At 50.1% G+C, this 27214-nt stretch overlaps 1 protein-coding gene across 2 annotated transcripts in view; it reads left to right on the forward strand.

Annotated features, from left to right (window-relative positions):
* Positions 1-27214, forward strand: part of CRMP1 (collapsin response mediator protein 1) — a 103610-nt gene that overhangs the window by 67856 nt on the left and 8540 nt on the right. For both annotated transcript variants that reach the window (XM_049886814.1, XM_049886815.1), the window contains exons 6-12: positions 939-1019; positions 10235-10303; positions 11198-11318; positions 13917-14073; positions 16765-16906; positions 17678-17848; positions 24903-25082. In XM_049886814.1, the coding sequence (XP_049742771.1) occupies positions 939-1019; positions 10235-10303; positions 11198-11318; positions 13917-14073; positions 16765-16906; positions 17678-17848; positions 24903-25082 (921 nt within the window). The remainder of the gene's footprint in view (positions 1-938; positions 1020-10234; positions 10304-11197; positions 11319-13916; positions 14074-16764; positions 16907-17677; positions 17849-24902; positions 25083-27214) is intronic.

Raw genomic sequence — 27214 nt, forward strand, 5'->3', positions numbered from 1 at the left:
TTTTTTTTTGTATGCCTCGTCCATCCACACATACCCATGGACGTGTAATAGCATCCAACACCGTCATTTTCCAACAGTGGCTATGTGGGTGAAGATGGTGATGTGTTAGGTTTGAGGTTATTACCTATCCGGTACCTGGCTGTCTTATACCCGGGACTCCTGGTTTTGTTCTGCCACCTCTGCCCCACCCTCCCTTGTTAAAAGGTAGACATTGTGGCAGGCAGAGTGTGGGAGCTAGAGCCGGATCCCCCAGCCATGCCGGCTCCTAATTGTGTGCTGTGGCAGCCTCCCAACCTCCCTGTGCCTTAATTTCCCTGTCTTTGTGACAGATTTGTATACACCTGTCTCATGAGGCCATCGGAGGATGGGTCGTGCTAACATGGAGTCTGACTACAGGCTCCTCTCATGGGAGGAGGCACTGGCCAATGGGCAGGATGATCTTGATGTGGGAAGTACTCTCTGAGCACGAGTCAATACAGCACTTGTTGCCTACACCCACCACAGTTCATGAGGTCACAGGGGTTGAAATGTTCGTAGGACATGCACGTCTCCATGGGATGAGGGTGGCTGTGGTGCAGGTTAGTCACGATCCCATAAAATGAAGGGCTGACCAGCTCCAGTGTCATCATTGACAGCTATGGGCACCCCAAAGTAGCAAAGCCAAGGAGAAAGCCAAAGGCATTGACAGGCCTGAGATTAGGGGTATGACCAGCCAGGGGGTGCTCTCCACCCCCAGCTTTGGGACCTTCAGGCTGTCAGGGCTGAGAAGTTTCTTTCCAGGCCATACCTGCTGTTGAGCAGCACAGTCTACTGTGAACACCACATTGCACTGTGTCCGAGGTGGCCAGTGGGCAATGGCTGTGGGGGACAAGGGTAGCATTTACGAGTATGTGCCATGTGGCATTTCCATCTACACTGATGCCTTTACCCCTCCTCAGCTCTATGAAGCCTTTACCTTTCTGAAGGGCCTGGGAGCTGTGATTCTGGTCCATGCAGAAAATGGAGACTTGATCGCTCAGGTGAGTGTGAATTCCCCCTGACTCCTATCTGCTTGGTCTTGTTGGGAAGCAGATGATAAAGGCGGTATGGATTAGTGAGGTGACTGGGCAGTGAAGAGCCAAGCCAGGAGCTGGGTGCCATCTCAGACATACCAGGTGAGTCTCCCACACCTGCCTGCAGAATGGCCTTGGAATCCTTGTCATCATCTTTACAATAGGGGTGACAGAACTGCTGTGGGAGCCCAGGGAGTCTGTAAGGGAAAAATGAGGATAGAATAAGAATGAGCACTCCGCAGACCCAGGGGCCAAGGTGACACACACAGAAGCAGATGTTGCTCAGGGGAAGTGGGGGGCATGCTGGTTGGAGCCCAGGACAGAAGCAAGTGTCCAGCCCAGTGTGTGTCCTTGGACAGGAGCCCAGCCCACCACGAAACTCATTCATCGTCTGTAACACCTGCCTTAAGAGTGCTTGTGAGGAGCAAACAAAATTGCATGTGTGGTGCATTAGTGGTGTTTGACCTCCAACGCACACCAACCCGGGTTTGGGGAGGGTGGGACTTGAGTAGTTATAAGGATCAAACAAGATCACATGTGTGGTGTCCAACCTCCAGTGCACACAGACCCGGGTTTGGGGAGGGTAGGATGTGAGTAGTTGTGAGGATCAAGTGAGATCGTGTGTGTGGTGTCCTACCGCCAACACACACAGGCCCAGGTTTGGGGAGGGTGGGGCGTGAGTAGTTGTGAGAATCAAGCAAGATCGTGTGTGTGGCGTCCTACCGCCAACACACACAGGCCCAGGTTTGGGGAGGGTGGGACGAGAGCACATCTGAATCTCTAGCTGCAGGCAGAGGGTCTGATTCTGCCTCCTTTTGACTCCTCCCTGGCAGCGTCCTCTAAGTCCTCGTTTCCACTAACAGTTCACTCAAGGCCATTTTAGGCTTTCTCTAACAAATTTCTCAAAATTCTTCACACCTCTGTGCACTGCCTGGCTCTGCAGCCCTCCCACATTTTAGGTGATTGTTGTGGTAGCACCCCACTTCTGGTACCAAACTCTGCCTTGGCTATCTATGGCTATCTGTGACAAATTACCCCAGAGCCCAGCATCTCAAAACCATAAGCACTTCTTGTCTCATTTCTGTGGGTCAGGAATTCACCCAGGATCTCTCGCAGGCTGTGGTGAGGTGTCACCGGGGCAGCCTGAGTCACCTCTGGGCTTGCCTGGAGCTGGGATTTGCTTCCAAGATCATGTGCATGGTTGTTTCTAGGGCTCTCGAAGACTGTTGGGCTAGGGGCCTCTGTTCTCTGCAGGCTGCTGGCCAAGCCCCCACCCATCCCGGGTTCTGAGCCTATGGGCATCTCGCAACTTAGCAGTTTCCGTCAGCATGAACGAATGAGAGAGTAGGAAAGCAGAGAAAGGAAGAAGCCAGGTGTTTCTGTAACCTGGCCTCAGAAGTGAACCCCGCTTCTCAGGCTGCATCCTGCTCATCAGAAGCAAAGTGCAGAGACCAGCTACACTCAGGGGAGCAGATTCCATAGGCCATGATGACCAGGAGGTGAGCCATGGGACCATCCAGAGCTGCCCACCACATACATCCCAACTTTGCGTGGTTCTGAGCTTCCTGTGAGTGGAACTGTGCAGTCGGGGTTCATGGGGGCTCTTTGCTGTGTGAGGTCTGTGAGACACACCCACGCTGCTGTGTGTAGTTTGTTCTCTCTAGTGCTGCTTGCATATATCACAACTTATTCTTCAACTGGTGGACATTTAGATTCTTTCACATTTGGGACTATTTGGAATGAAGTTGGACGTATGTTAGCATTTCTGTGGGTGTGTACTCAGGAGTGTGATTGCTGAGTCACACCAGTTGTCATCGAGTCAACCCCAACTCCTGGTGACCCCACACGTGTCAGAGTGGAACTGTGTTCCACAGTGTTTTCAATGGCTGATTTTTCAGAAGTAGATCACTACGCCTTTCTTCCAAGGCATCTCTGGGTGGACCAAACCTCTAACCTTTCGGTTAGCAGCCGAGTGCATTAACGTTTGCAACACCCAGGGACTCCACTGGGCCTTCACATGTGCATGTCTTGCCTGAGTAGCTGCTGCTGAGCCATGTCCAGGTGTGTCGATCTCATTCCCTGGGATGTGAGTTCAGCTCTCAGCCTCCAACTCTGGAGGGTTTTTTTTTCCCCTCAGGCTACTTGGCTCTAGCCACTGACAACTTAATATTTAGCTTTCTCAGTTCCAGTAAGTCAGTTACTATTTGTCCATCTGCTTTCGCTTTCAGAACTACTGTCTACTGTCTTCTCTGCATTTTCTTGGTCCTTGTGGACTCTTCTATTGCTTTAGTGGGTTTCAGAAAGGAGGAAAGATAGCACATGTTCTCAACCCGTGCTCTTTAGCTGAAAGACTTTCTCTAAGCTTTTTTTTTTTTTTTTTTTACCCCCTTGGTGTTTTCCCCATTGTGTCATGTTTCCTCCTTTCTTCTTGTAAACAGAGGAGTCACTGATATTTGAACAATCTTGCATAGAGATTTCTCCATATCATAAACAATTTATGCAAAGGCTTCGTAAACACCATCTTCAATAGCTGTAAGTTATTCCCTAGTTTAATCACCTCCACCCCAGCTGTGAGACCTTGAAGATGTTTCCAGTTTATGTTCCTGTGATAACCCTGAGCTTCCGTCCACAGATGGACAGTTGAGGTGACTCTCTTCCATGTGTTGCGGGGTCAGGATCACAGGGGGATGTGTCCAAGATGAACAATACCAGAATCACAGGGGATGTGTCCAAGATGAACAATACCAGGATCACAGGGGAATGTGTCCAAGGGGATGTGTCCAAGATGAACAATACCAGGATCACAGGGGATGTGTCCAAGATGAACAATACCAGGAACACAGGGGATGTGTCCAAGGTGAACAATACCAGGATCACAGGGGGTATGTCCAAGATGAACAATACCAGGATCACAAGGGGTGTGTCCAAGGTGAACAATACCAGGATCACAGGGGGTATGTCCAAGATGAACAATACCAGGATCACAAGGGGTGTGTCCAAGGTGAACAATACCAGGATCACAAGGGGTGTGTCCAAGATGAAGAATACCAGGATCACAGGGGAATGTGTCCAAGGGGATGTGTCCAAGATGAACAATACCAGGATCACAGGGGATGTGTCCAAGATGAACAATACCAGGAACACAGGGGATGTGTCCAAGGTGAACAATACCAGGATCACAGGGGGTATGTCCAAGGTGAACAATACCAGGATCACAGGGGGTGTGTCCAAGGTGAACAATACCAGGATCACAGGGGAATGTGTCCAAGGGGATGTGTCCAAGATGAACAATACCAGGATCACAGGGGATGTGTCCAAGATGAACAATACCAGGAACACAGGGGATGTGTCCAAGGTGAACAATACCAGGATCACAGGGGAATGTGTCCAAGGGGATGTGTCCAAGATGAACAATACCAGGATCACAGGGGATGTGTCCAAGATGAACAATACCAGGAACACAGGGGATGTGTCCAAGGTGAACAATACCAGGATCACAGGGGATGTGTCCAAGATGAACAATACCAGGATCACAGGGGGTGTGTCCAAGATGAACAATACCAGGATCACAGGGGATGTGTCCAAGATGAACAATACCAGGATCACAGGGGGTGTGTCCAAGGTGAACAATACCAGGATCACAGGGGGTGTGTCCAGGATGAACAACACCAGGATCACAGGGGGTGTGTCCAAGATGAACAATACCAGGATCACAGGGGATGTGTCCAAGATGAACAATACCAGGATCACAGGGGGTGTGTCCAAGGTGAACAATACCAGGATCACAGGGGGTGTGTCCAGGATGAACAACACCAGGATCACAGGGGGTGTGTCCAAGGTGAACAATACCAGGATCACAGGGGTGTGTCCAAGGTGAACAATACCAGGATCACAGGGGATGTGTCCAAGATGAACAATACCAGGATCACAGGGGATGTGTCCAAGATGAACAATACCAGGATCACAGGGGATGTGTCCAAGATGAACAATACCAGGATCACAGGGGATGTGTCCAAGATGAACAATACCAGGATCACAGGGGATGTGTCCAAGATGAACAATACCAGGATCACAGGGGGTGTGTCCAAGATGAACAATACCAGGATCACAGGGGATGTGTCCAAGATGAACAATACCAGGATCACAGGGGATGTGTCCAAGATGAACAATACCAGGATCACAGGGGTGTGTCCAAGGTGAACAATACCAGGATCACAGGGGATGTGTCCAAGATGAACAATACCAGGATCACAGGGGTGTGTCCAAGATGAACAATACCAGGATCACAGGGGGTGTGTCCAAGGTGAACAATACCAGGATCACAGGGGTGTGTCCAAGGTGAACAATACCAGGATCACAGGGGATGTGTCCAAGGTGAACAATACCAGGATCACAAGGGGTGTGTCCAAGGTGAACAATACCAGGATCACAGGGGATGTGTCCAAGATGAACAATACCAGGATCACAGGGGGTGTGTCCAAGGTGAACAATACCAGGATCACAGGGGATGTGTCCAAGGTGAACAATACCAGGATCACAGGGGATGTGTCCAAGGTGAACAATACCAGGATCACAAGGGGTGTGTCCAAGGTGAACAATACCAGGATCACAGGGGATGTGTCCAAGATGAACAATACCAGGATCACAGGGGTGTGTCCAAGGTGAACAATACCAGGATCACAGGGGATGTGTCCAAGGTGAACAATACCAGGATCACAGGGGTGTGTCCAAGGTGAACAATACCAGGATCACAGGGGATGTGTCCAAGATGAACAATACCAGGATCACAGGGGTGTGTCCAAGATGAACAATACCAGGATCACAGGGGATGTGTCCAAGATGAACAATACCAGGATCACAGGGGTGTGTCCAAGATGAACAATACCAGGATCACAGGGGATGTGTCCAAGGTGAACAATACCAGGATCACAGGGGGTGTGTCCAAGATGAACAATACCAGGATCACAGGGGGTGTGTCCAGGATGAACAACACCAAACACAGAAGCAGGCACACGTGCACCAGAGATTGCTGCAGCATCATCCACAACAGCCGAAAGGTGGAAAAAAACCAAGTGTCCGTCAACAAGTGGGTGGGTGAACGCAATGTGGCCCATCCATACAATGAAATACTCGTTGTTGTTGTTCGGTACCATCGAGTCAGTTCTGACTCACAGTGACCCTACCTACAACAGAACCAAACACTGCTTGGTCCTGTACCATCTCGACAACTGTTGCTATGTGTGAGCCCATCGTTACAGCCACTGTGTCAATCCATCTCCTCAAGGGTCTTCCTCTTTTTCACTGACCCTCTACCTTACCAAGCATGATGTCCTTCTCCAGGGACTGGTCCCTCCTGATAACGTGTCCAAAGTGTGTGAGACGAAGTCTTGCCATCCTCGCTTCCAAGGAGCACTCGGGCTGTACTTCTTCTAAGACTTGTTAGTTCTTCTGGCAGTACATGGTATATTCAGTGTTCTTTGCCAACACCATAATTCAAAGTCATCACTTCTTCTTCATTTTTCCTTATTCATTGTCCAGGTTTCACATGCATATGCATATGAGGCAATAGAAAACAGCATGGCTTGGGTCAGGCACACCTTAGTCCTCAAGGTGACATCTTTGCTTTTCAACACTTTAAAGGGATCTTTTGCAGCAGATTTGCCCAATGATATACATCCTTTGCTTTCTTGACTGCTGCTTCCATAGGCATTGGTTGTGAATCCAAGTAAAATGAAATCCTTGACAACTTCGATTTTTTCTCCATTTATCATGATGTTGTTTATTGATCCAGTTGTGAGGATTTTTTGTTTTCTTTATGTTAAGGTGCAATCCGTACTGAAGGCTGTAGTCTTTGACCTTCATCAGTAAGTGCTTTGAGTCCTTTTCACTTTCAGTAAGCAAGGTTGTGTCATCTGCATAACACAGGTTTTAGTCTTCCTCTGATCCCAGTGCTTCATTCGTATTTATGTACTCCAGCTTCTCAGATTATTTGCTCACATACAGCTAGAGTAAGTATGGTGAAAGGATACAACGCTGACACACACTTTTTTTAAATTTTAAACTATGCAGTATGACCTTGTTCTGTTTGAACAACTGCTTCTTGATCTATGTACAAATTCCACATGAGCACAGATAAGTGTTATGGAATCTCCATTGTTCTCAATGTTATGCATAATTTGTTATGATCCACACAATCCAATACCTTTGCATAGTCAATAAAACATAGGTAAACTGGTGTCATGGACTGAATTGTGTTCCCTCAAAACATTTGTCAACTTAGCTAGGCCATGATTCCCAGTGTTGTGTGATTGTCTACCATTTTGTCATCTGATGTGATTTTCCTGTGTGTTGTAAATCCTACCTCTGTGATGTTAATGAGGCAGGATTGAAGGCAACTATGTTAATGAGGCAGGACTCAATCTACAAGATTAAGTGGTGTCTTAAATTAATCTCTTTTGAGATATAAAGGAGAGAAAAGAGTAGAGAGACAGGGGGACCTCATACCACCAAGAAATCAATGCCGGAAGCATAGTGCGTCCTTTGGACCCAAGGTTCCTGCTCAGAGAAGTGCCTATACCAGGAGAAGATTGATGACAGGAGCCTTCTTTCAAAGCTGACAGAGAGAGAAAGCCATCCCATGGAGCTGGCACCCTGAATTCGGACTTCTAGCCTCCTATCCCAGTGCCGTCCAGGCTCCTAGACTATGAAAAAATAAATTTCTCTTTGTTAATACCATCCACTTGTGGTATTTCTGTTGTAGCAGCACTAAGTAACTAAGACAACAGGTAAACATCTTTCTGGCATTCTCTGCTTTCAGCCAAGATTCATCTGACATCAGCAGTGATATCTCTTGTTCCACCTCTAATCTAGCTTGACTTTCTGGCAGTTCCCTTTCAATGTACTGCTGCAGTCGTTTTTGGATTATCTTCAGCAATATTACTTGTGTGTGATATTAATGATATTTGATAATTTCTGCATCTGTTGGATCGCCTTTCTTCGGAATGGATCTTTTCCAGTCGGATGGCCAAGTAGCTCTCTTCCAGATTTGTCCAAATAGATGAGTGAGCCCTTCCCATGCTGCAACCGTTTATTGAAACATCTTGATTGTTATTCAGTCAATTCCTGGAGCCTTATTTTTTGCCAATGCCTTCAGTGAAGCTTGGACTTCTTCCTTCAATACCATCAGTTCTTGATCATATGCTACCTCTAAAAATGGTTGAACATCAATCAGTTCTTTTTGGTACAATGACTGTATTCCTTCCATCTTCTTTTGATGCTTCCTGTGTCACTCATTATTTTGCTCCTAGAATCCTTCAGAATTGCAACTCGAGGCTTGGATTTTTTCTTCAATTCTTTCAGCTTGAGAAATACCAAGCATGTTCTTCCCTTTTGGTTTTCTAACTCCAAGTCTTTGCACATTTCATTATAATACTTTACTTTATCTTCTGGAGCTGTTCTCTCATTTCTTTCATTTGCTTTAGCTACTCTACATTCAAGAGCAAGTTTCAGCATTTCTTCTGGCATCCATTTTGGGCTTTTCTTTCTTTCCTGCCTTTTTAATGACCTTTTGTTTTCTTCATGTATGGTATCTTTGATGTCATCCCACAGCTTTTCGGTCTTTGGCCATTAGTATTCAATGTGTCAGATCTTTTCTTGAGGTGGTCTCCAAATTTAAGGTCATATTTTGGCTCTCATAGACTTGCTTTCAATTTTCTTCAGCTTCATCTTGAACTTGCATAGGAGCAATTGATGATTTGTTCCGCAGTCAGCCCCTGGTCTTGTTCTGACTGATGATATTGAGCTTTTTTCCATTTTCTCTTTCCACAGATGTAGTCAGTTTGATTCCTGTGAGGTCCACATGTATAGTCACCATTTCTGTTGTTGAAAAAAAGATATTTGCAATGAATAAGTTGCTGGTCTTGCAAAATTCCATCATGCAATTTCCAGCATTGTTTCTATCACCAAGGCCATAGTTTCCAAATACCAGTCCTTCTTCTTTGTGTCCAACTTTCACATTCCAGTCACCAGTAATTATCAATGCATCATGGGATACTACTCAGCCCTAAAGAAAAATGAAGTCCCTTTAGTCTCGTTTTGTTTCATGGCCTGTCTAATCTTTGGCTCAAGGATGAACTACAGGAGTGACTTCATTGCTGAGCTAAAAGGGCATCTGGGGGGCATACCTCAGAGTTTCTCCAGTCTCTGTCAGGCCAGCAAGTCTTTTGTGTGTGTGTGTGTGTGTGTGCGTGTGTGTGAGTTAGAATTTTGGTCTACATTTTTCTACAGCTCTGTCTGGGACCCTCTATTGTGACTTCTGTCAGAACAGTCGGTGGTGGTAGCTGGGCACCATCTAGTTGTACTGGACTCAGCCTGGGGGAGGCTGTGGCAGATGTGGTCCATTAGTCCTTTGGACCAATCTTTCTCTTGTGTCTTTAGTTTTCTTCGTTCTCCTTTGCTCCTGGATGGGATGAGACCAGTGGAGTATCCTATATGGCCGCTCACAATTTTTACTACAACTAATTAAAAAAAAATGTTAGCATAGCTGGCCTCTAGGGCATGTGATTTTTTAAAGCAATCAAAAGTGCTCCTGGGGTGAGGAAGTGAATGGATGTGAACCTGGGCCCTCAGCTTAGAGCTCCATTTGGAGGTTGTATGATGAGCTTGAGGTGGAGGCTTCCTGCCAGAAGGCAGTGTCAAGAGGGAAGCTGAGTAGACTGATGACAGACACTGCCAACCCATGAGCTCCTCCTGGTGCCAGCTCTGTGCCTGCACCCCATGGTCCTTGTCTGCATTCACAGAGTGACTTTCCATGTCACCCAGCATGAAGAGGAGGATACTGAGGTACCACAGCTGGTCAGTTCAGGAGCTGGACCCCAACTTAGGGCTTCTTGACTTCAGCATCCATGCAAAACCCAAACACAACACTTGTTCACAGGGGAGATCCATGCCATGGAGACTCACAGTGGAGGGGTGGTAGCTGGCTGTGCTTCCTACCACCTGCTTCCTGTCCTCCTCCAGAGAGCTAGGGACAGAACAGATTGTCAGCATGGCCCATTTTAGACCCTGTGCAAACCCCTCACCCTCCCAATCTCGGCTGCCCCAGCAGTCTACCAGGGTGTTGGAGAGGGTTCTCCTGGGTCCAGTGTTCCATGATCGCTGACCCATGTATCCTTGTCTTGTAGGAACAGAAGCGGATCTTAGAGATGGGTATCACGGGTCCTGAGGGCCATGCTCTGAGCAGACCTGAAGAGGTAAAGCTCCTCCCCGGGTGGCACTTGGTCTGACATCCTGCGAGTCACCTGGTGCTGCCCTGGTGGAACAGCCCCCAGACCATTTCCATCCCTTGTCCTCTCTGGGTAGGTCACCTGTTTGCTCTGGAGGAACAGCCAGCTGGCCACCTCCGTCCCCTGTTTTTCCCAGGCGAGTTACTCTGTCCCAGTGGAACAGCCCCTTTGCACTTCTGTCCCCTATTTTCCCTGGGTGTCACCTCATATGCCCCCGTGGAGTAGCCTACAGGCCACCTCCATCTCCTGTCCTCCCTGGGCAAGTTACCTCCTCTGCCTCAGTGTAACAGCCCTCAGGCCACGTCCTTCCACTCTCCTCACTGGATAAGTCAACCCCCAGGCCACCTTTATCACCCGTTCTCTCTGGGAGGGTCACCCCATCTGCTCTGGTGGAGCAGCCCCCCAGACCACCATTGTCACCTGTTCTCTCTGGGAGGGTCATCCTGTCTGCCCTGGCAGAACAGCCTGCCAGCCTCCATCCTTCCTTCCTTCCTGAGTCACCCCATCTGTGTACTGCCGGGGGGGCTCACCACAGGGCAGGCGGGAGCTCTTGGGTGTCATTAGACTCACAGCATAAGCAGCGCAGACAAAACGTAACTGGGCGATTTATAAGTGATGGGTATGTCTTGCGCCTCGCCCACCTGGGTAGAGTCTTCTCACGTGGCATGTAGAGCGCGTTCCCTCTCCCAGTCCGGGTCCACATGCATTTGACTGACTTCTTTGCTCTTGGCCCACGTGTTCCTCCTCTAACCCCCTAGATCTCCCTGGGACACATTAATTTAGAGGAGCCCAAGCACACAGCTGGGACAGCCCCGGGAACATGGGTGGTAGCTGCCCCCCTGACCCTGTCTTTGTCCGCAGCTTGAGGCTGAGGCTGTGTTCCGGGCCATCACCATTGCCGGCCGCATCAACTGCCCCGTGTACATCACCAAGGTGATGAGCAAGAGTGCAGCAGACATCATCGCACTGGCCAGGAAGAAAGGTGCACAACCAGGTTGGGGGGGGGCAGGGAGGCGTGTGTGTAGTGCAGGGCCCCCAGAGCCCCCAGGCAGGGACCAGAGCAGGGGTAGCCCCCACCCCATCCCGCACAGGGAAGACAGGGCAGACATGGATGTGGGGTTCACTGATTTGGAGTTTGACTCCTGGGTGTGCTACGCGTCTGTGCGATCTCAGGAAGGTCATAGACACGTCTGAGCCTCAGGTTACCCATTTGTGGAACTGCCTGAGCCATCCCCACCTGGCACATCAGAAGTTGCTCTGCAGACTCTAGGCTCTGTCCTGAGGCTTTGTCACCCAGCGGGGTAGCTCAGTGGGGAGCTGGCCAGGCTGCAGCCCTCAGGCCACCCACCCTCCTGGCATTTCCTCCTGGGCAGGGGTACCACAACTGGTGCCCCATCTGGGTTTGCTGGGCCTGCACCCTGGTCTCAGCTGCAAGTCGGGAAGGAAGGAGGCATTTTCCTGAGGGAGAAGACAGGGGCAGACCCCTGACGGACTCCAGGGGTCCCAGGAGGAAGCTTTGTGCTCAGGCCTGTTGTAAGCTCTCACATTCTCATGTCCTCATCTGTAACGTAGACCAAATGAGCTGACGGCCATGAGGGGCCTCACTGATGCATCTGTGTGTCACCAGGTGTGACCTGACGCTGCTTTCAGGCCCAGGCCAGTCATCCCCTCCCTCGTGACTGCACCCCACCCAAGCAGCACCCACCTCCCACCCTCTCAGTGCTGTTACACCCATCTCCATGTGGGGCCCACTCCCCACCCACGTGGCACCATCCCCATCCTCATGGTGCCCACTCCCCCCACACAGAGTGCCCCCCCACCTTTGCAATACTCATACCCCCATCTTCATGTGGGGCCCAACCCCCACCATCCTGGTACCCACTCCCCACCCACTTGGTGTCTGCCCCGCACCCTCCCTCATTCATGCCTGTCACCCACCCTCCAGTGCCCATCCCCCACCCTCCTAGTGCCCACCCCCACCCACTCAGTGCTCATACCCCCATCTCCACATGAGGCCCACCTCACCCTCATGGGGCCCACCCCCCCACCCACATGGTGTCCTTCTCCCACTCTCCCTTGTGCCCATCCCCCACTCTCCCTCTGCTCATCCCCCACTCTCCCTCACGCCCGTCCCCCACTCCCTCACCCCCATCCCCCACACTCCTTCGTGCCCATCTCCCACCTTCATGGTGCTCCTACCCCCACCTCCACATGGGCCCCACAGGTCGTTCTGCAAGGTGCAGACCAGGGTGGATGTGCAGTGCTCTTGTGGTAGGGGCTCACTGGAGGCACTGTCACTGGCTTGTTGACTCATTGCAGAGACTCGGGGGTGGGGGTGTGTGCAGGAACAAGGATTGTGAGGTCCATAAGGTATCTGTGATCCTCAGTCAGAATGAGAAGGGCAAAGGCTGCCCGGAGCAGCCCCTTTCTTCCAAACTCAGAGATAGACACACAGGGTGTGGCTAGAACCCCGTGGAGCTTGTGACCAAGGCCTTTCCCCACCTGGCCATGGTCAGCCCAGTTCATTCTGAATCATGTGATTCAGACCTGGCAGCTGTGGTCAGTGGGACAGCCAAATGGGGAGAAGCACCAGTGACAATGACAGCGAGACAGCCACGCACTGGACACAGAACTGCTCCGTAATCCTCACAGGACCCTAAACAGGAAGCAGGGCTAGCTCCATTTTTAAAATTTTAATAATCTGTATTTAACCCCCTGGAAACCCTGGTGGCATAGTAGTTAAAAGCTACAGCTGCTAACCAAAAGATCAGCAGTTCGAATCCACCAGGAGTTCCCTGGAAACTCTATGGGGCAGTTCTACTCTGTCCTATAGGGTCACTATGAATCAGAATCGACTTGATGGCAACAGGTTTGGTTTTCTTTCTTTTTTTTTTTAACCCAAGATATTCCCGCATGTGGCCAATATAAAAGTCACAATGGGCATCTTGTGCGATTCTCTCTGCCATCCCCAAGTTCTGATGTGCATCCGGCACTCAGTGCGTCTCAGGTCTGGAGAAGCCGTTTCAAGTGCTCACACTGCCTTCTGCTCCTGAGAGGCAGTTAAGGCCTGCGGTGCAGAGCTGTGCTGCCAGGAGGATGGCCACAGACACAAGCAGCTGCTTAAATTTAAATTAAATAGAATTCAGTGCAATTTAAAAGTCAGCTCCCTCCCTCTCACCTCCGTGCCCCAGCCCGGGACCCTGGAATCACTTCCCAGATGCAGCACTTACTCCTATCCCCTCTTTGGCAGACCCCAGATCAGCTCAGAAAACTCTTTCTGTGTGGGGCCACAAATCTGTCAGAGGAGAGAGGCAATGAGAAGACCCTAGCACCCAGCAGGCTCCTGAATGGATCAGCAGGCACAAAACCCCCAGCTTGGCGCTGATGATGGCGGGGCGGGGCGGGGGGGGCTCACACCCAAGCTCACGATGTGGGAGTGCCTGGGATCTGGGTGAGGAGGGGAGGAGGCTCGGGGCCTGTGGCCCACCAGGTCTTCCTCCCTTGAAGGTTCTGCTGGCGTGCCTGCAGCCTCACCCACAAGAGGCTGCCATTCTGACTTGCTATGTCTCACTCTCCCCAGGTCCTCTTGTCTTTGGGGAGCCCATTGCCGCCAGCCTGGGGACGGATGGCACCCACTATTGGAGCAAGAACTGGGCCAAGGCGGCTGCCTTTGTGACGGCCCCACCCCTGAGCCCAGACCCCACCACGCCTGACCACCTCACCTCCCTGCTGGCCTGGTGAGAGTGGACATGGGTGGGGGACCCTGGATGGGCTATGGACCCCTGTTTGGGCTGGATGGGAGCCAGACATGGGTGAAGGGATGCCAGGCTGGCTGTGGGCAAGAGCTGGATGTGGGGAAGAGGGCAGGATCCGGGTGAGCTGCTGACACCCATCCAACCTTTCCAGATCGGGGCTCCACACCCACAGAGCACAGAGTTCTTATCATGTCCAGTGACCTCAGGGAGCTGAGAGTCTCTTTTGTTAAATATCTGCCCCTTGCTGTACTGACACCTCTGATCTGTACAACAATCATGTGAACTCCTACTGTGTGCCAGGTCTGCGGTGCATCTAGAGGCCAGGATTGGGAGTTAGAGGCTGGGTCTCCCCGTACACAGCACTGGCCTGTAGCTGCTCTCCGCCTCGATTTACCCATTAGCAAGGTGGGGGAAAGTAGTTCTCACTGCCTGGACTGGTGGTGGAGCTCTGGTGGTGCAGTGGTTAACAGCTGGTCTGCTAACCAAAAGGTCGGCAATTCGAATCCACCAGCTGCTCTTTAGAAACCCTGTGGGGCAGTTCTGCTCAATCCTACTGGGTCACTGTGAGCTGAAATCTACTCAAAGGCAATGGTTTGATTTTTTTAGGTTGGTACAGAGACATGCAGGTGAAGGCTGGGGACTTAGGGCTCCATTTGCTACAACTGTCACTTGCAAAGCACCCACAATGGTACATGTGTGTAGTAGGAGCACAGCCACACCACCCCCCTGTCACCTGGCATGGGGAAGGCTGGTGGGTGTGCACAGTAGGAGCACAGCCACACTACCCCCCTGTCAGCTGGCATGGGGAAGGCTAGTGGGTGCACCTAGTAGGAGCACAGCCACTCTGCTCCCCGCTTCTGTGGGCTGTCGTGGGGAAAACTGGCAGGTGCACATAGCGTGAGCATAACCATGCCACTACCCCTCTTTTTCCACATGAGGAAGGCTGTTGGGTGCTTGTAGTAGGAACACAGCCGCACTGCTCCTCCTCTGTCAGCTGGCATGGGGAAGGCTGTTGAGTGTGCACAGTAGGAGTGCAGCCACACTGTTTCTCCCTTTCTCGGTCTTCGTGAAGAAGGCCAGCAGAGAGGAGTGGGCTGCTCTGGAAGCTCAGAGCAGACTGGGGGTGGGGGGTGGGGGAGCAGAAGGGGCTGTGGAGCTTCCTGGAGGCTAGACCTTGGGGGCAGAGAGGGTCTGCCTGGTAAATGAAGACCAGACTAGGCCTCTTGGCAGAAGTAACACCATGAACGAGGCAAGGAGGGGTACCCCTCATGGAACCTCTGACTCAGCGAGGACAAGCCCTGCTGTGCCCGACCCTGCCCAGCCTGGGGGCACCACTAACGTAGGAAGTCCAAGGGCACCCCATCTCCCCAAGGCTGCTGCCCCCAGGCTCGCTCATCCCGAAACTCAGTCCAAAGACCTTGGACTCTTGGTCCCTTTGGCCTTCCCGGCTTTCATCTCCTTACAGGCCCTTCTGTTCCCAAATTCGGCCCCCTATGTCCACCCAGAACAGTCTGGTCTCAGCAACTGCACAGATGTCTTAAAACCTAAATCAGCTGAGCCAGCCTTCACTCAGAAATGGTTTCTCATCTCAGATTAAAACCCAGGGACCCTATGGTATGGTTTTCACAGCCTCCTCCACTGGCCTGCTCCACACAGCCCACTGGCCACAGGGCCTTAGCACTCGGGAGGCTGGTGGCATGGTCCTGCTGAGTGAACGAGGAGCCTGACCTGTAAATCCCCCCTGGAGTGTCCAGGGGGCTGCCATGACACCCAGACTCTGCATTGGTAATCCCATTCATAATGCCTCCATGGTTCAGGCGGCCAAAGGGCCCCTCACGGGCCAAAGGGCATGTCCTCTCCAAGGACCCTTGAGCCACTTCCTCAGGGAACAGGGTTCACCCACAGCGGCAGCCACCCCACCCATGTGAAGACCAGTGTGTGACTTCATGTTACTGCCTTGTGCACCTCAGACCCCCAACATGAGCATCTCAGCATCTGTGATGCTCACAGTACTGCGGGGTTCTTTTTTCTTTATTTTTACTGCACTCAATTATTCTTTTTTAAAATTGAGATAAAATTCACATAACACGAAATTTGCCGTGCATTCAGTTTTAAAGAGAAAGGAAAAGGAGGGGAGAGAAAGGGAAGCCAGGCCGGAGGAGGGGAGGGGCAGGGCATTTGGTGCCTGCAGGGACTGAGCAGACCTGGTGGAAGGTCCTTTCTCCTGCATTTCGCACATGGAGAAAGGTGGCACAGCTTGCCCAGCTGGGAAGCACAGAACCAGAATCCAGAAGCAAGCCTGTCGGAGTTGGAGTTGCAAAGCCAGGTTGCGTAGAGCAGGCTGTCCCGGAGTTTCCTGAGGTCCCCTCCTGGCAGGGTGGGAGTAGTGACTGCCTGGCGCGTGCTCTGGCCAGCCCTTGGTGTTCAGTGAGGACACAGCTCCCCAGGCCCCCGCTACCCAGAGCCACCTGACGTAGAGCCTTCTCCTGCCACCCACCTGGCTCCTCCGTTTTCACAGAACATCGTAGGCAGAGGCCTTTACGTGTCCGCACACCCATGACGTGCCCAGAACACTCCCCCCGAGGCTCCTGGTTTGGAGCTCATGGTGGGTTGGGTCTGGAGTCAGGGACCCAGGTGAACACAGGTCTGAGCCCGCCTGTTCCCTCCTCCCAGCGGAGACCTGCAGGTGACAGGCAGCAGTCACTGCCCCTACAGCACGGCCCAGAAGGCGGTGGGCAAGGACAACTTCACGCTAATCCCTGAGGGCGTCAACGGGGTTGAGGAGCGCATGGCTGTCGTCTGGGACAAGGCGGTGGTAAGAGGCACTGGCCCTCCCCAGAATGTTTCAGAAACACCCTGACAGGTCATCAAAAGGGGATTCACTGTGCACAGCTGGCTCTCAAATCACCCTCTTTCTTGAAGTGAATGCACATGGAGGAACTCAGGGAAGCCCACAGGAAAGCAGTTGCAGTCCCTTATAGCGCTCTCCCACCTCAGAGTCACCACCCTGTTCTGTCTTAACCACAGCTCCACAAACTCGAGGGCACATAAACTGTGTGTGTGCACGTGCACATGTGTGTGTGTGCATATGTGTGTTTGGAGCTGGGGGAAGAATGTGTGTGGGTGTGTGTGTGCACATGTGTGTTTAGGGCTGGGGTTAGAGTATGTGTGTGCGCACACACATGTGTGTTTGGGGCTGGGGTTAGAGTGTGTGTGTGTGTAACACACACACGTGTTTGGGGCTGGGATTAGAGTGTGTGTGTGCATGCACACACGTGGGTTTGGGGCTGGGGGGAGAGTGTAGAGAGAGTTCTTTTTGCAAAGTGCCCAGGTCACTCACTGTCTGACCGGTAACTTGAGCCAGGGTTTTCCTTTTCTTTTAAACTTGGGCCCAGTGGACCAATGAGAGGCCACCATTGCTCCCATGTGCCCTTGATGAGCCAGGCCCTGTGCACTCTCTCCGTGCCCTCCCACTAGGAGTCCAGGAGGCCACTCAGTCTAGGCTCAGTCCTCTTGTCATCACGGGTCTGCCTGCAGGCCACAGGGTCTGGGCTTGGGGCTCCTGTCATTACAAGTTTGCCTGTAGGCCACTGGCAAGATGGACGAGAACCAGTTTGTGGCTGTCACCAGCACCAATGCCGCCAAGATCTTCAACCTGTACCCCAGGAAAGGGCGGATTGCTGTGGGCTCAGACGCCGACGTGGTCATCTGGGACCCTGACCGGGTGAAGACCATCACAGCCAAGAGCCACAAGTCGGTGAGTCTGCCCCTCCAGCTGCACCCACCCTGCCAGCATCTCAGAAGTCGCTGGTTAAAACCAGTGCACACTTTCCCAACAGGGCACGGCCTGTCACCTGTGTGACTCAGTCATTCAAACTGCCCATGGGAGTGGGGAGGAGGGCAAGGTAGGGCAGCTCTGCTGGTTCTGGGCTCTGGCACCCACAGCCAATCTCTCTGTCTCTATCACTCTCCACCCTCTCTGTTTCTCTCTGTGTGTCTGTATTTCTCTGTGTGTGTGTGTATCTCTGTCTCCATCTTCTCTTCCTGTGCGTGTCTCTCTCTCGTGTCTCTGTATTTCTTTTTCGGTCTGTCTCTCTCTCCTCAGGTTGGAGTAGGGCCCACCCTACTCCAGTCTGACCTCGTGTTAACCTCTCTGTAACACCTTCAAATAACTTATTTCCAAAGTTATTTAGAACTTCAATACATCTTTTGGGGGGGACACAATTCATCTCGTAACACCAGCTATACTAGGTTCTGTGTTAGGGGCAGGTATCGTCATGATTCAGCCATATCTTATTTTGGCATTGTTCTGTGCTTTTAGTCTCCACAACAGCCTTCTTTGTTGGGTGTGTTGCTATTAATCAATAAGAAAATGGACAGAAAGAGAATTAGCCACCTGCTTGAGGTTACCTGTCTAGGAAGTAACTGTTTTGGGTTAAACTCAGGATGGTGTCCCATTTCTGCGGGCCAATTTGAGTTGTGCCGTTAGCAACGAGAGGGACACTTCTGGACACCTGAGACAGTTTGTCCAAAGGATTTTGTCTCTTCCATTTCTGTGTCCAAAGCAATGCCACTCACTTGCTGCAGAGAACTGGTGCTTTGTAGAACAAAGACCTAGAATGTGTAAAAAAAAATGTGTACTAGAGGTTAATTTTCTTTTTTAAAGTTTTTGAAGTATTACCTTTCTTTTAACAATTAAAAGAGACAGTTCTTATGTCTTGGTTGGTGATTAAATTTTTAAATCTACTTTTCTTAAAAAAGCAAACAAACAGCTTTAATCCTTTCATATCTTGGTGGATAAAGCATTTGCTTCAAAGTGCCATGCAACAGATGGGCATATATGTTTCTATGTGTGTAGCCTATATTTTTAAACTTTTTTTATTGAGGTATAATTCATACAACATAAATTTTACCAACATGCAGCTCAGGGATCTTCGCATATTCACAAGACTGTGTGGCCACCACCACTATCTAATCTCAGAGCATCTTATCACCCAAAAGGAAGCCCCACACCCACTGACTGGCTCTCCCCGTCCTCTGTCCCCCAGCCCCTGGTAACCACCAGTCAGTGTTCTATCTGTGGGCTTTCCTGTTCCATACATCCCGTATACATGGAGTCATAAAATAGTCGGCCTTTGTGTCTGGCTTATCTCACTCAGCTTGATGTGTTCAAGGTGCATCCATGTTAGAACTTCCCTTCTCGTTATGCTCAGTTAATACTGCACCGCACGGCTGGACCACATTTGTTTATCCATCATCCATTGCTGGATGAAAAGAGCCAACAGCAGGCCTGGCCTCCCGGCTCAAGGATGGAAGGAAGAAGAGTTTTTATCACGGTCTTTTGTACTGTTTGAATTTTTTTGTTGTTCACATACTACCTTTAAGAAATGAAGTAATTAACTTTTAAAGTCTTATGTAACTGTGGAATATAGAGTATGGCATTTGTGAGTAATATCACCCAACTGGCAGGAACCCCCCAGGTTAGGAGTACCTCACAGCATGCTGTGTCCTTCAGCTGAGAGTAGGAACAAGTCCATCCTGAGCCGCGGTTACGGGAGGCTGGCTGTTAAGACCGGCAGAAAAGGGGCTCTCTCCTTGCAAATCCACATTTGTACTTGAGCAAAAGTATGCATTACTGAAAATCCAGGCATTCAGGGTGACTCCAGGTGGGTCTTGTTAAAATGTAGACTCTGGCTCAGTATATCTGGGGTGGGAATGCAAATTCTCAGCAGAGGGTCTGATTGAAGTGAACAAATTTGAAGCCCTGAATGTGAGAATAGCAAAAACATGTCCGAAACAAGGGAAGACAAAGGAATGATCACCAGGCCCAGTTATTCAAACGTATGATAAAACTGCAATAATTAAAACAATGTGGCATTAGTACGAGAGACAAGAAAGTCAAGAAATACACTGACCGCACATGAGAACGTGGCTTACAAGAAAGAAGACAGTTAAATTAGTTAGAAAAGGTAGGTCATTCAGCCAACTGTGTGGAGCACCTGCCTCCTAAGGCAGTTCTCTGCTATACTCTTTACCACAAAATAAATTCAAAATGCATCAAAGATCAAAATATAAATACCACTACAAAAGGACTGGAATAAAACACAGATTTTTTTAAATAATGATTTTGAAGAGGAGAAGCCCTCTCTAAGCAAGACACAAAACTTAGAAACCATAAAGGAAAAGATTGGTCTATCTGACCAGTGACTACATAAAAATAAAATTAAAAAACTGCGTGGCAAAAAAATTACTTCATATATGAAATCAAACCACAGAGGACAAACTGGAGAAGTATTTGCAATACACAGGACAAAGGGCTAAATTCCATAACATTAAAGTGACCCAAGCCATGGTATTTTCAATCACATCATATGCATGTGAAAGCTGGACAACGAATAAGGAAGACCGAAGAAGAGTTGATGCCTTTGAATTGTGGTGTTGGCGAAGAATATTGAATATACCATGGACTGCCAAAAGAACTAACGAATCTGTCTTGGAAGAAGTGCGATCAGAATGCTCCTTAGAGGCAACAATGGCGAGACTGTGTCTTACATACTTTGGACATGTTGTCGGGAGGGATCAGTCCCTGGAGAAGGACATCATGCTTGGCAGAGTACAGGGTCAGCGGAAAAGAGGAAGACCCTTTACGAGGTGGATTGACACAGTGGCTGCAACGATGGGCTCGAGCATAACAACGATTGTAAGGATGGTGCAGGTCCGGGCAGTGTTTCGTTCTGTTGTGCATAGGGTCGCTATGAGTTGGAACCGAATCGACAGCTCCTAACAACAACAACAACACCTTTTGTACCACTGGACTTTTTAAAAATCATGTGTGTGACATCATTTAAAAATAATAAATAGTAAACTGTTGATTTGATCCACAATCAACACTCATGGAACGGAAGTCAAGAAATCAAACGATACATTGCATTGGGCAAACCTGCAACAAAAGACCTCTTTAAACTGTTAAAAAGCAAAGATGTCACCTTGAAGTCTAAGGTGTGCCTGACCCAAGCCATGGTGTCTTCAGTCACCTCATATGCATGTGAAAGTTGGACAATGAATAAGGAAGAACAAAGAAGAATTGATGCCTTTGAATTATGATGTTGGTGAAGAATATGGAATATACCATGGACTGCCAAAAGAAAAAACAAATCCGTCTTGAAAGAAGTACAGCCAGAATGCTCCCTAGAAGCAAGGATGGTGAGACTTTGTCTCATGTACTTTGGACATGTTATCAGGAAGGACCAGTCCCTGGAGAAGGACATCATGCTTAGTAAAGTAAAGGGCCAATGAAAAAGAGGAAGACCCTCAATGAGATGGATTGACACAGTGGCTGCAACAATGGTCTCAAGCATGACGACAATTATGAGGATGGTGCAGGACCAGGCAGTGTTTTGTTCTGTTGTATATTGTGTTGCTATGAGTTGGAACCGACTTGATGGCACCTAACAAAAACAACAACAAACAGTTGGTTGTAGTCACTGGGAGGCACAATCTGTTAAGCCCTCCATTACTAGCCGAAAAGTTTCTGGTTCAAACCCACCCAGAGGGGCCTCAGAAGACAGGCCTGGCCAACTACTTCTCAAAGTTCAGTCACTGAAAACCCTGTGGAACATTTCTTTTCTGCACACGTGGGGTCTCCATGAGCTAAACTGACAACAACAACAGCAAGAAACAGTTGATCATGGTCATTAACAGGGTCAAATATCGATTTTAGGAGTAGCAAAGAAATGTATGTTGTTAAAGAAATGTTTTGTCTTTCAAATTAGCGATACAGAGATACTCCCTGATGCTGGACAGTGCAGACATGAAATGTCACTCTCGCCATTACTGATGTGGTGTAAACGGGTCTGACCCTCTCAGAAAATAGTCTGGCAATATGTAACGAGCACCTTTAAAACGTTCATACCCCTTTACCTCATAAAGAAAACTATCCTAAAGGAAGAATATTAATTATTTTTTAAAGGCATCAGAATATCCATATCCATCAGTGTGGCCGCATTGCACTTTGGGGGCACCATTCACATTTGTGACACCCAGTAGAGTATTAGTTTGAAAACACAAAACCACCAGCAATGTAAATGCCCAGTGTTGAGGAGCTGGCTGTGCAAGTGAGAGCATACAGTAGAAACTACACAGTCCTAGAGAGACATTTTCACACAAAACACATTGGAAAATGCGTACAATATAATATTTGACGAAAACAGTGTTAGGAATGGCAGGGCTGTGCAGAGAGGAATTTAACAGCCCTCAGAAAGGAATGTTAAAAACTAAGTTCAAAAGAATTGAAAGCAGAGACTCAAATATTCATTGCAGCTCTATTCACAACAGCCAGAGGTGGAAACAACCCAAGTGTCTACCAGCAGATGGATGAATAAACAAAAGGTGGTACAGCCATACAATGAAATATTACTCAGCCATAAAGAGAAAGGAAGTTCTGATACATGGTACAACGTGCTTCAGCCTTGGAAACACTGCTGAGGGCAACGTAGCAGCAGTAGTGTTGGTCCTTGTCTAACCTCAGGGAGAATGATAATCACCATTAGCACAAAGCTGACTCCTGTGAGGTGGAAATCAGACATCCCTCCCCTCTCCAACTTTCTTACCAGTTCTGACACCAGCCGTCCTTCCCACGGTACCCTCTACGCCTCTGCTGGGTTTGAGAATTGATCGCAATGGCCACACAGAACTCACAGATCATGCTCAGTTATACGGTTTATTAGGGAAGTAACACGGGATCAGGATTAACTTGGCAGTAACAGGAATAACTCAGGATACAGGTCTTTGGTCAGGACAGCTTCTTCTCAGCTGCTGCCACTGGGCCCCCACTTCGGCCCGGCCGCGCCCCCTGCTGGGGCCTGGCCTCCTCCTTGCTCAGGTAAGGGTTACAGCTTTTTAACTCCTCAGCAGGTGCCTGGAGGCACCCCACTCTGCTGGCAAGTCTCCTTTTCGAAAGCCCTCAGCCCTCTCTGTGGGTTGGCAAGCTCCTTTTGCTCTGCCTACAGGTGCTGGACTATATGAGAAGCTGGACTATATGAAGAAGAAGGGGCATCAGGATTGGAGGAAGACTCATTAACAACCTGCATTATGCAGATGACACAACCCTGCTTGCTCAAACTGAAGAGACTTGAAGCACTTACTTATGAAGATCAAAGACCACAGCCTTCAGTATGGATTACACCTCAACATAAAGAAAACAAAAATCTTCACAACTGGACCAATAAGCAACACCATGATAAATGGAGAGAAGATTGAAGTTGTCCAGGATTTCGTTTTACTTGGATCCACAATCAACACCCATGGTAGCAGCAGTCAAGAGATCAAAAAATGCATTGCATTGGGCAAATCTGCTGCAAAGGTCCTCTTTAAAGTGTTGAAAAACAAAAGATGTCTCCTTGAAGACTAAGGTGCATCTGACCCAAGCTGTGGTATTTTCAATCACATCATATGCATGTGAAAGCTGGACAATGAATAAAGAAGGCTGAAGAAGAACTGACATCTTTGAATTGTGGGGTCAGCAAAGAATATTGAATATACTATGGATTGCCAAAAGAATGAACAAATCTGTCTTGGAAGAAGTACAATCAGAATGCTCCTTAGAAGCAAGGATGGTGAGACTGCATCTCACATACTTTGGACATGTTGTCAGGAGGGATCAGTCCCTGGAGAAGGATATCTTGGTAAAACAGAGGACATGCTTGGTAAAACAAAGGGTCAGAGAAAAACAGGAAGACCCTCAAGGAGATGGATTGGCACAGTTGCTGCAACAATGGGCTCAAGCAAAACGATTGCAAAGATGGCGCAGGACCGGGTAGTGTTTCATTCTGTTGTGCACAGGGTTTCTATGAGTCGGAATCGACTTGATGGCACCTAACAACAGCAACAAGTGCCCAAGGTACCCCACTCCACCAGCAAGTCTCCTGCCCAAAAGCACTCAGCTCTCTTGCTCCATGGGTTGACAAGCCCACTGCAGCCATCTCACTCCGTGGGCCAGGAAGCCCACCACCGTGTATCACGCCAGTCTTCTGGTTCTGCTGCTGCCACTCCAGTGTTACAGCTCTCGCTCTGTCTCCTGGGACTAGGAGGTTCTCAGTGCACTAACCCCACATCCAAAGGACGTGCTCTGCTCCAGGCTCTTCTTGATGATAATGAGTGCCCCCTCAATCTCTGTGGGATGGGTGCTTACATAGGCAAGTGGCTCAGTCCTACTGGACAGATTTTACACACCCTAGTTGCATAAAAACTGACCAGTCCCCTCGCAAGTGGCTCCATCTATTTGCATAATAGCTGACATATTCTGCCGGCAGGGGCTGGCTTTTTCCCTGGGCAAGAGGAACAAGCTTCTCCAGAGGACCAGGGTGACTGTAACAGGAACAAATGTCACAGCTCCTCAGGGCCCGTGGGAAAGTCTCCCCAGCTGTTCGTTGGTTTGTTTTTTCTCTCTCTTTTTCACAGAACCAAGGCAAAAGCCCACATAAAGAAACTCATTTCACCACACTGAGTGAAATAACCAGACAGAAAAGGACAAATACTGTAGGGTCCCATTTATATGAAATATCTAGAATAGGCAAACCCATAGAGGGGAGGGGGCAAGGGAGAGCCACTGCTTACGGGGCGCTGAGCTCCTGTTAAGGGTGATGGAAAGTTTGGGGAGCGGATGGTGGTGATGGCTGCACAACACGATGGACATAATTAGTGTCACTGAATTGGACCTGTAAGAAACTTTGAAGTGGCAAATGTTTTGTTACCACAATAAAAATGTATTAAGAAAAAAAAAAAAGGAAGTGAAACTCAGGTCTCTGTCACAGGCTGTTGAGTACAACATCTTCGAAGGCATGGAGTGCCACGGCGCCCCCCTGGTGGTCATCAGCCAGGGCAAGATCGTCTTCGAGGATGGAAACACAAATGTGAACAAGGGCGTGGGCCGCTTCATTCCCCGGAAGCCTTTCCCTGAGCACCTGTACCAGCGTGTCAAGATTCGGAGTAAGGTGAGCACATCTGTGGAGGGCAGGGTCAGCCTGCTGGGGTCTTGGACCATATTCTCAGTGAGGGAGGGTCAGCTGTGGGCAGTTACATGTCAGGCCTAGAGTGAGGTCTGCAGGGACCACGGAGGCTTTGTAAACTGTAAGGGGGTGTGCATTTCGGGGACAGAGGGGGCATGGTGCCACGAGAGGACGGTCCCCCATCATCTGGGTCACCTCACCCCCCCATGTGACCCTTGTCCTGCAGATTATAAGCCTGCTGCTCTGTGGGAGGTCCTGAGGCCCCCTGTGGCAGAGCACCACACCCTGGTGCTAACACGGTCTAGAGGCTGGGAGTCCAAATTCAGGGTGAGGGCAGGGCTGTGCTCCCTCCAGAGGCTCTGGGGGAGGATCCTGTCTCTTACAGCTCCTGGTGGCCCCAGGCATTCCTAAGCCTGTGGCAGCATCATTCCAGTCTCTGCCTCCATCACATAGCCCTCTTCTCTCTGAATCTCTTTTTCTCTGTGTTTCTTCTTGTAAGGACCCCAGTCATTGGATTTGAGCCCACCCTACTCCGGGGTGACCTCGTCTTAATTATCACACCTTATTCCAAGCAAGGCCATGTTCTGAGGTTCTGGGGGACATGAATTTGGGGGGACACAATTCAGCCCAGTGAAGGCACCTTCCCATACTCACATGGCCAGTGAACCCACTGTAGTCAGAAGCACCGCCCTTTTGATACGTATACACAGGCATCCCAGCACACCCAGGGAGAGGTGGTGTGTCCAGGGATGGCTCAGCTGCTGTTCTCTCCTTCCAGAGCAGACCTCTTTCCTCGCCCCCTTTTCCCTTCCGTTTTTCCGTTGTTTCTTCCATTTTCTTGAAGACTTGCTTGTCCCTGGCCTGGCACCCTAATTCAGGGTGAAGACCTTTTCACAGCTTCAGGTGGACCCAACACCAGTGTACTTGGGGGGGGGTCCCCCCGTCACCATGACAACATGCTCCCATATGGCACAGCTGATGTGGGGGGCTGGGGTTCGACTCTTCTTGTGCCTCATAAACTCCTTGCCAACACCACTTTAGATGAGAAACCCAGTGACCTGTAGTTCCCAGACCCCGGGCACTCATTGCGAGGTTCTGGGTCTGATTCTGTCCCTCTCCACCTACATATGGTGCCACAGGTCGTGGGCATGGAGATCCAGGGAGTCAGGTAGAGAGTGGGGGAATTGCCAGGGTGGGGATCACAGCAGGCTTTGTGAGGACAAAGGGCTTAATGTAAGCTCTGGCTGACTCAGCTCGTTCCTCCCACAAAGTCTGTTTGAACTGTAGGCCTGTGATGAAGGGGCTCAGTGGTCTGCACTCAGATATCCACGCCTCAGAACCTGCCTCTGGGCCACGGAAGCTATGGGGAGCTACTGAGGAGCATCAGGGGTGGGAGACACTCAGAATGGGCTGCGACCGGGTAAACTGAGGTGCTGAGAGGAGTGGAACAGATAGGGCTCAAGTAGGGGGAACGCAGAGCCCCTGGCGCAGAGGGGGACTATACAGGGTGGGGGGAATGTCCACAAGATGGGGACGTAGCTGGAGTCAGACAATGCCCACGACCCATACAGTGACCTGAGCGGTCCCTGGTGCTGCTTTCATGGGCCCCGCCAATACCCACACCTCTTGCTGTCCCCAGCCTGACACTCCCAGCTGGCTGATAGCCACCCTTACCCTGAGCCTTCTGAATTCTCTGCCCAGGGCCAACCCCACAGCCCAGCCAGTGGGGTGGGGTCCGTGGGCACATATGTGGGCACGCAAGTCCTGGGGGTCAGGGCTGGGGGTACCCCAGGCTCTCTGAGCTCAGCTTCCAAGGCCACCCACATGTCACCCTGCCTAATCTGGGTTTGCTCCTTCCACCTCCCTCCTTTCTGGAATCTTTCCAAACACATTGCCTTCCCCAGCGCCTTGTCTTGCGGGGGGCGGGGGGGGGTCAGCTTCTAAGGAGCCCAGAGAAGACGGCTACGACCCATTCATCCTGGTATTAGGGCACCATGGGGGGGGCAGTCAGGGCAAGTGTTCCCCTCTTGGAAATTGCTTTGGGGTCTTCCTACATGAAGCTGTGGTGTGTGTGTGTGTGTGGTGTGGTGTGGTATGGTATGGTATACACGCATGTG

This window comes from Elephas maximus, chromosome 5 (assembly GCF_024166365.1).
Source record: "Elephas maximus indicus isolate mEleMax1 chromosome 5, mEleMax1 primary haplotype, whole genome shotgun sequence".
Classification (NCBI taxonomy): domain Eukaryota; kingdom Metazoa; phylum Chordata; class Mammalia; order Proboscidea; family Elephantidae; genus Elephas; species Elephas maximus.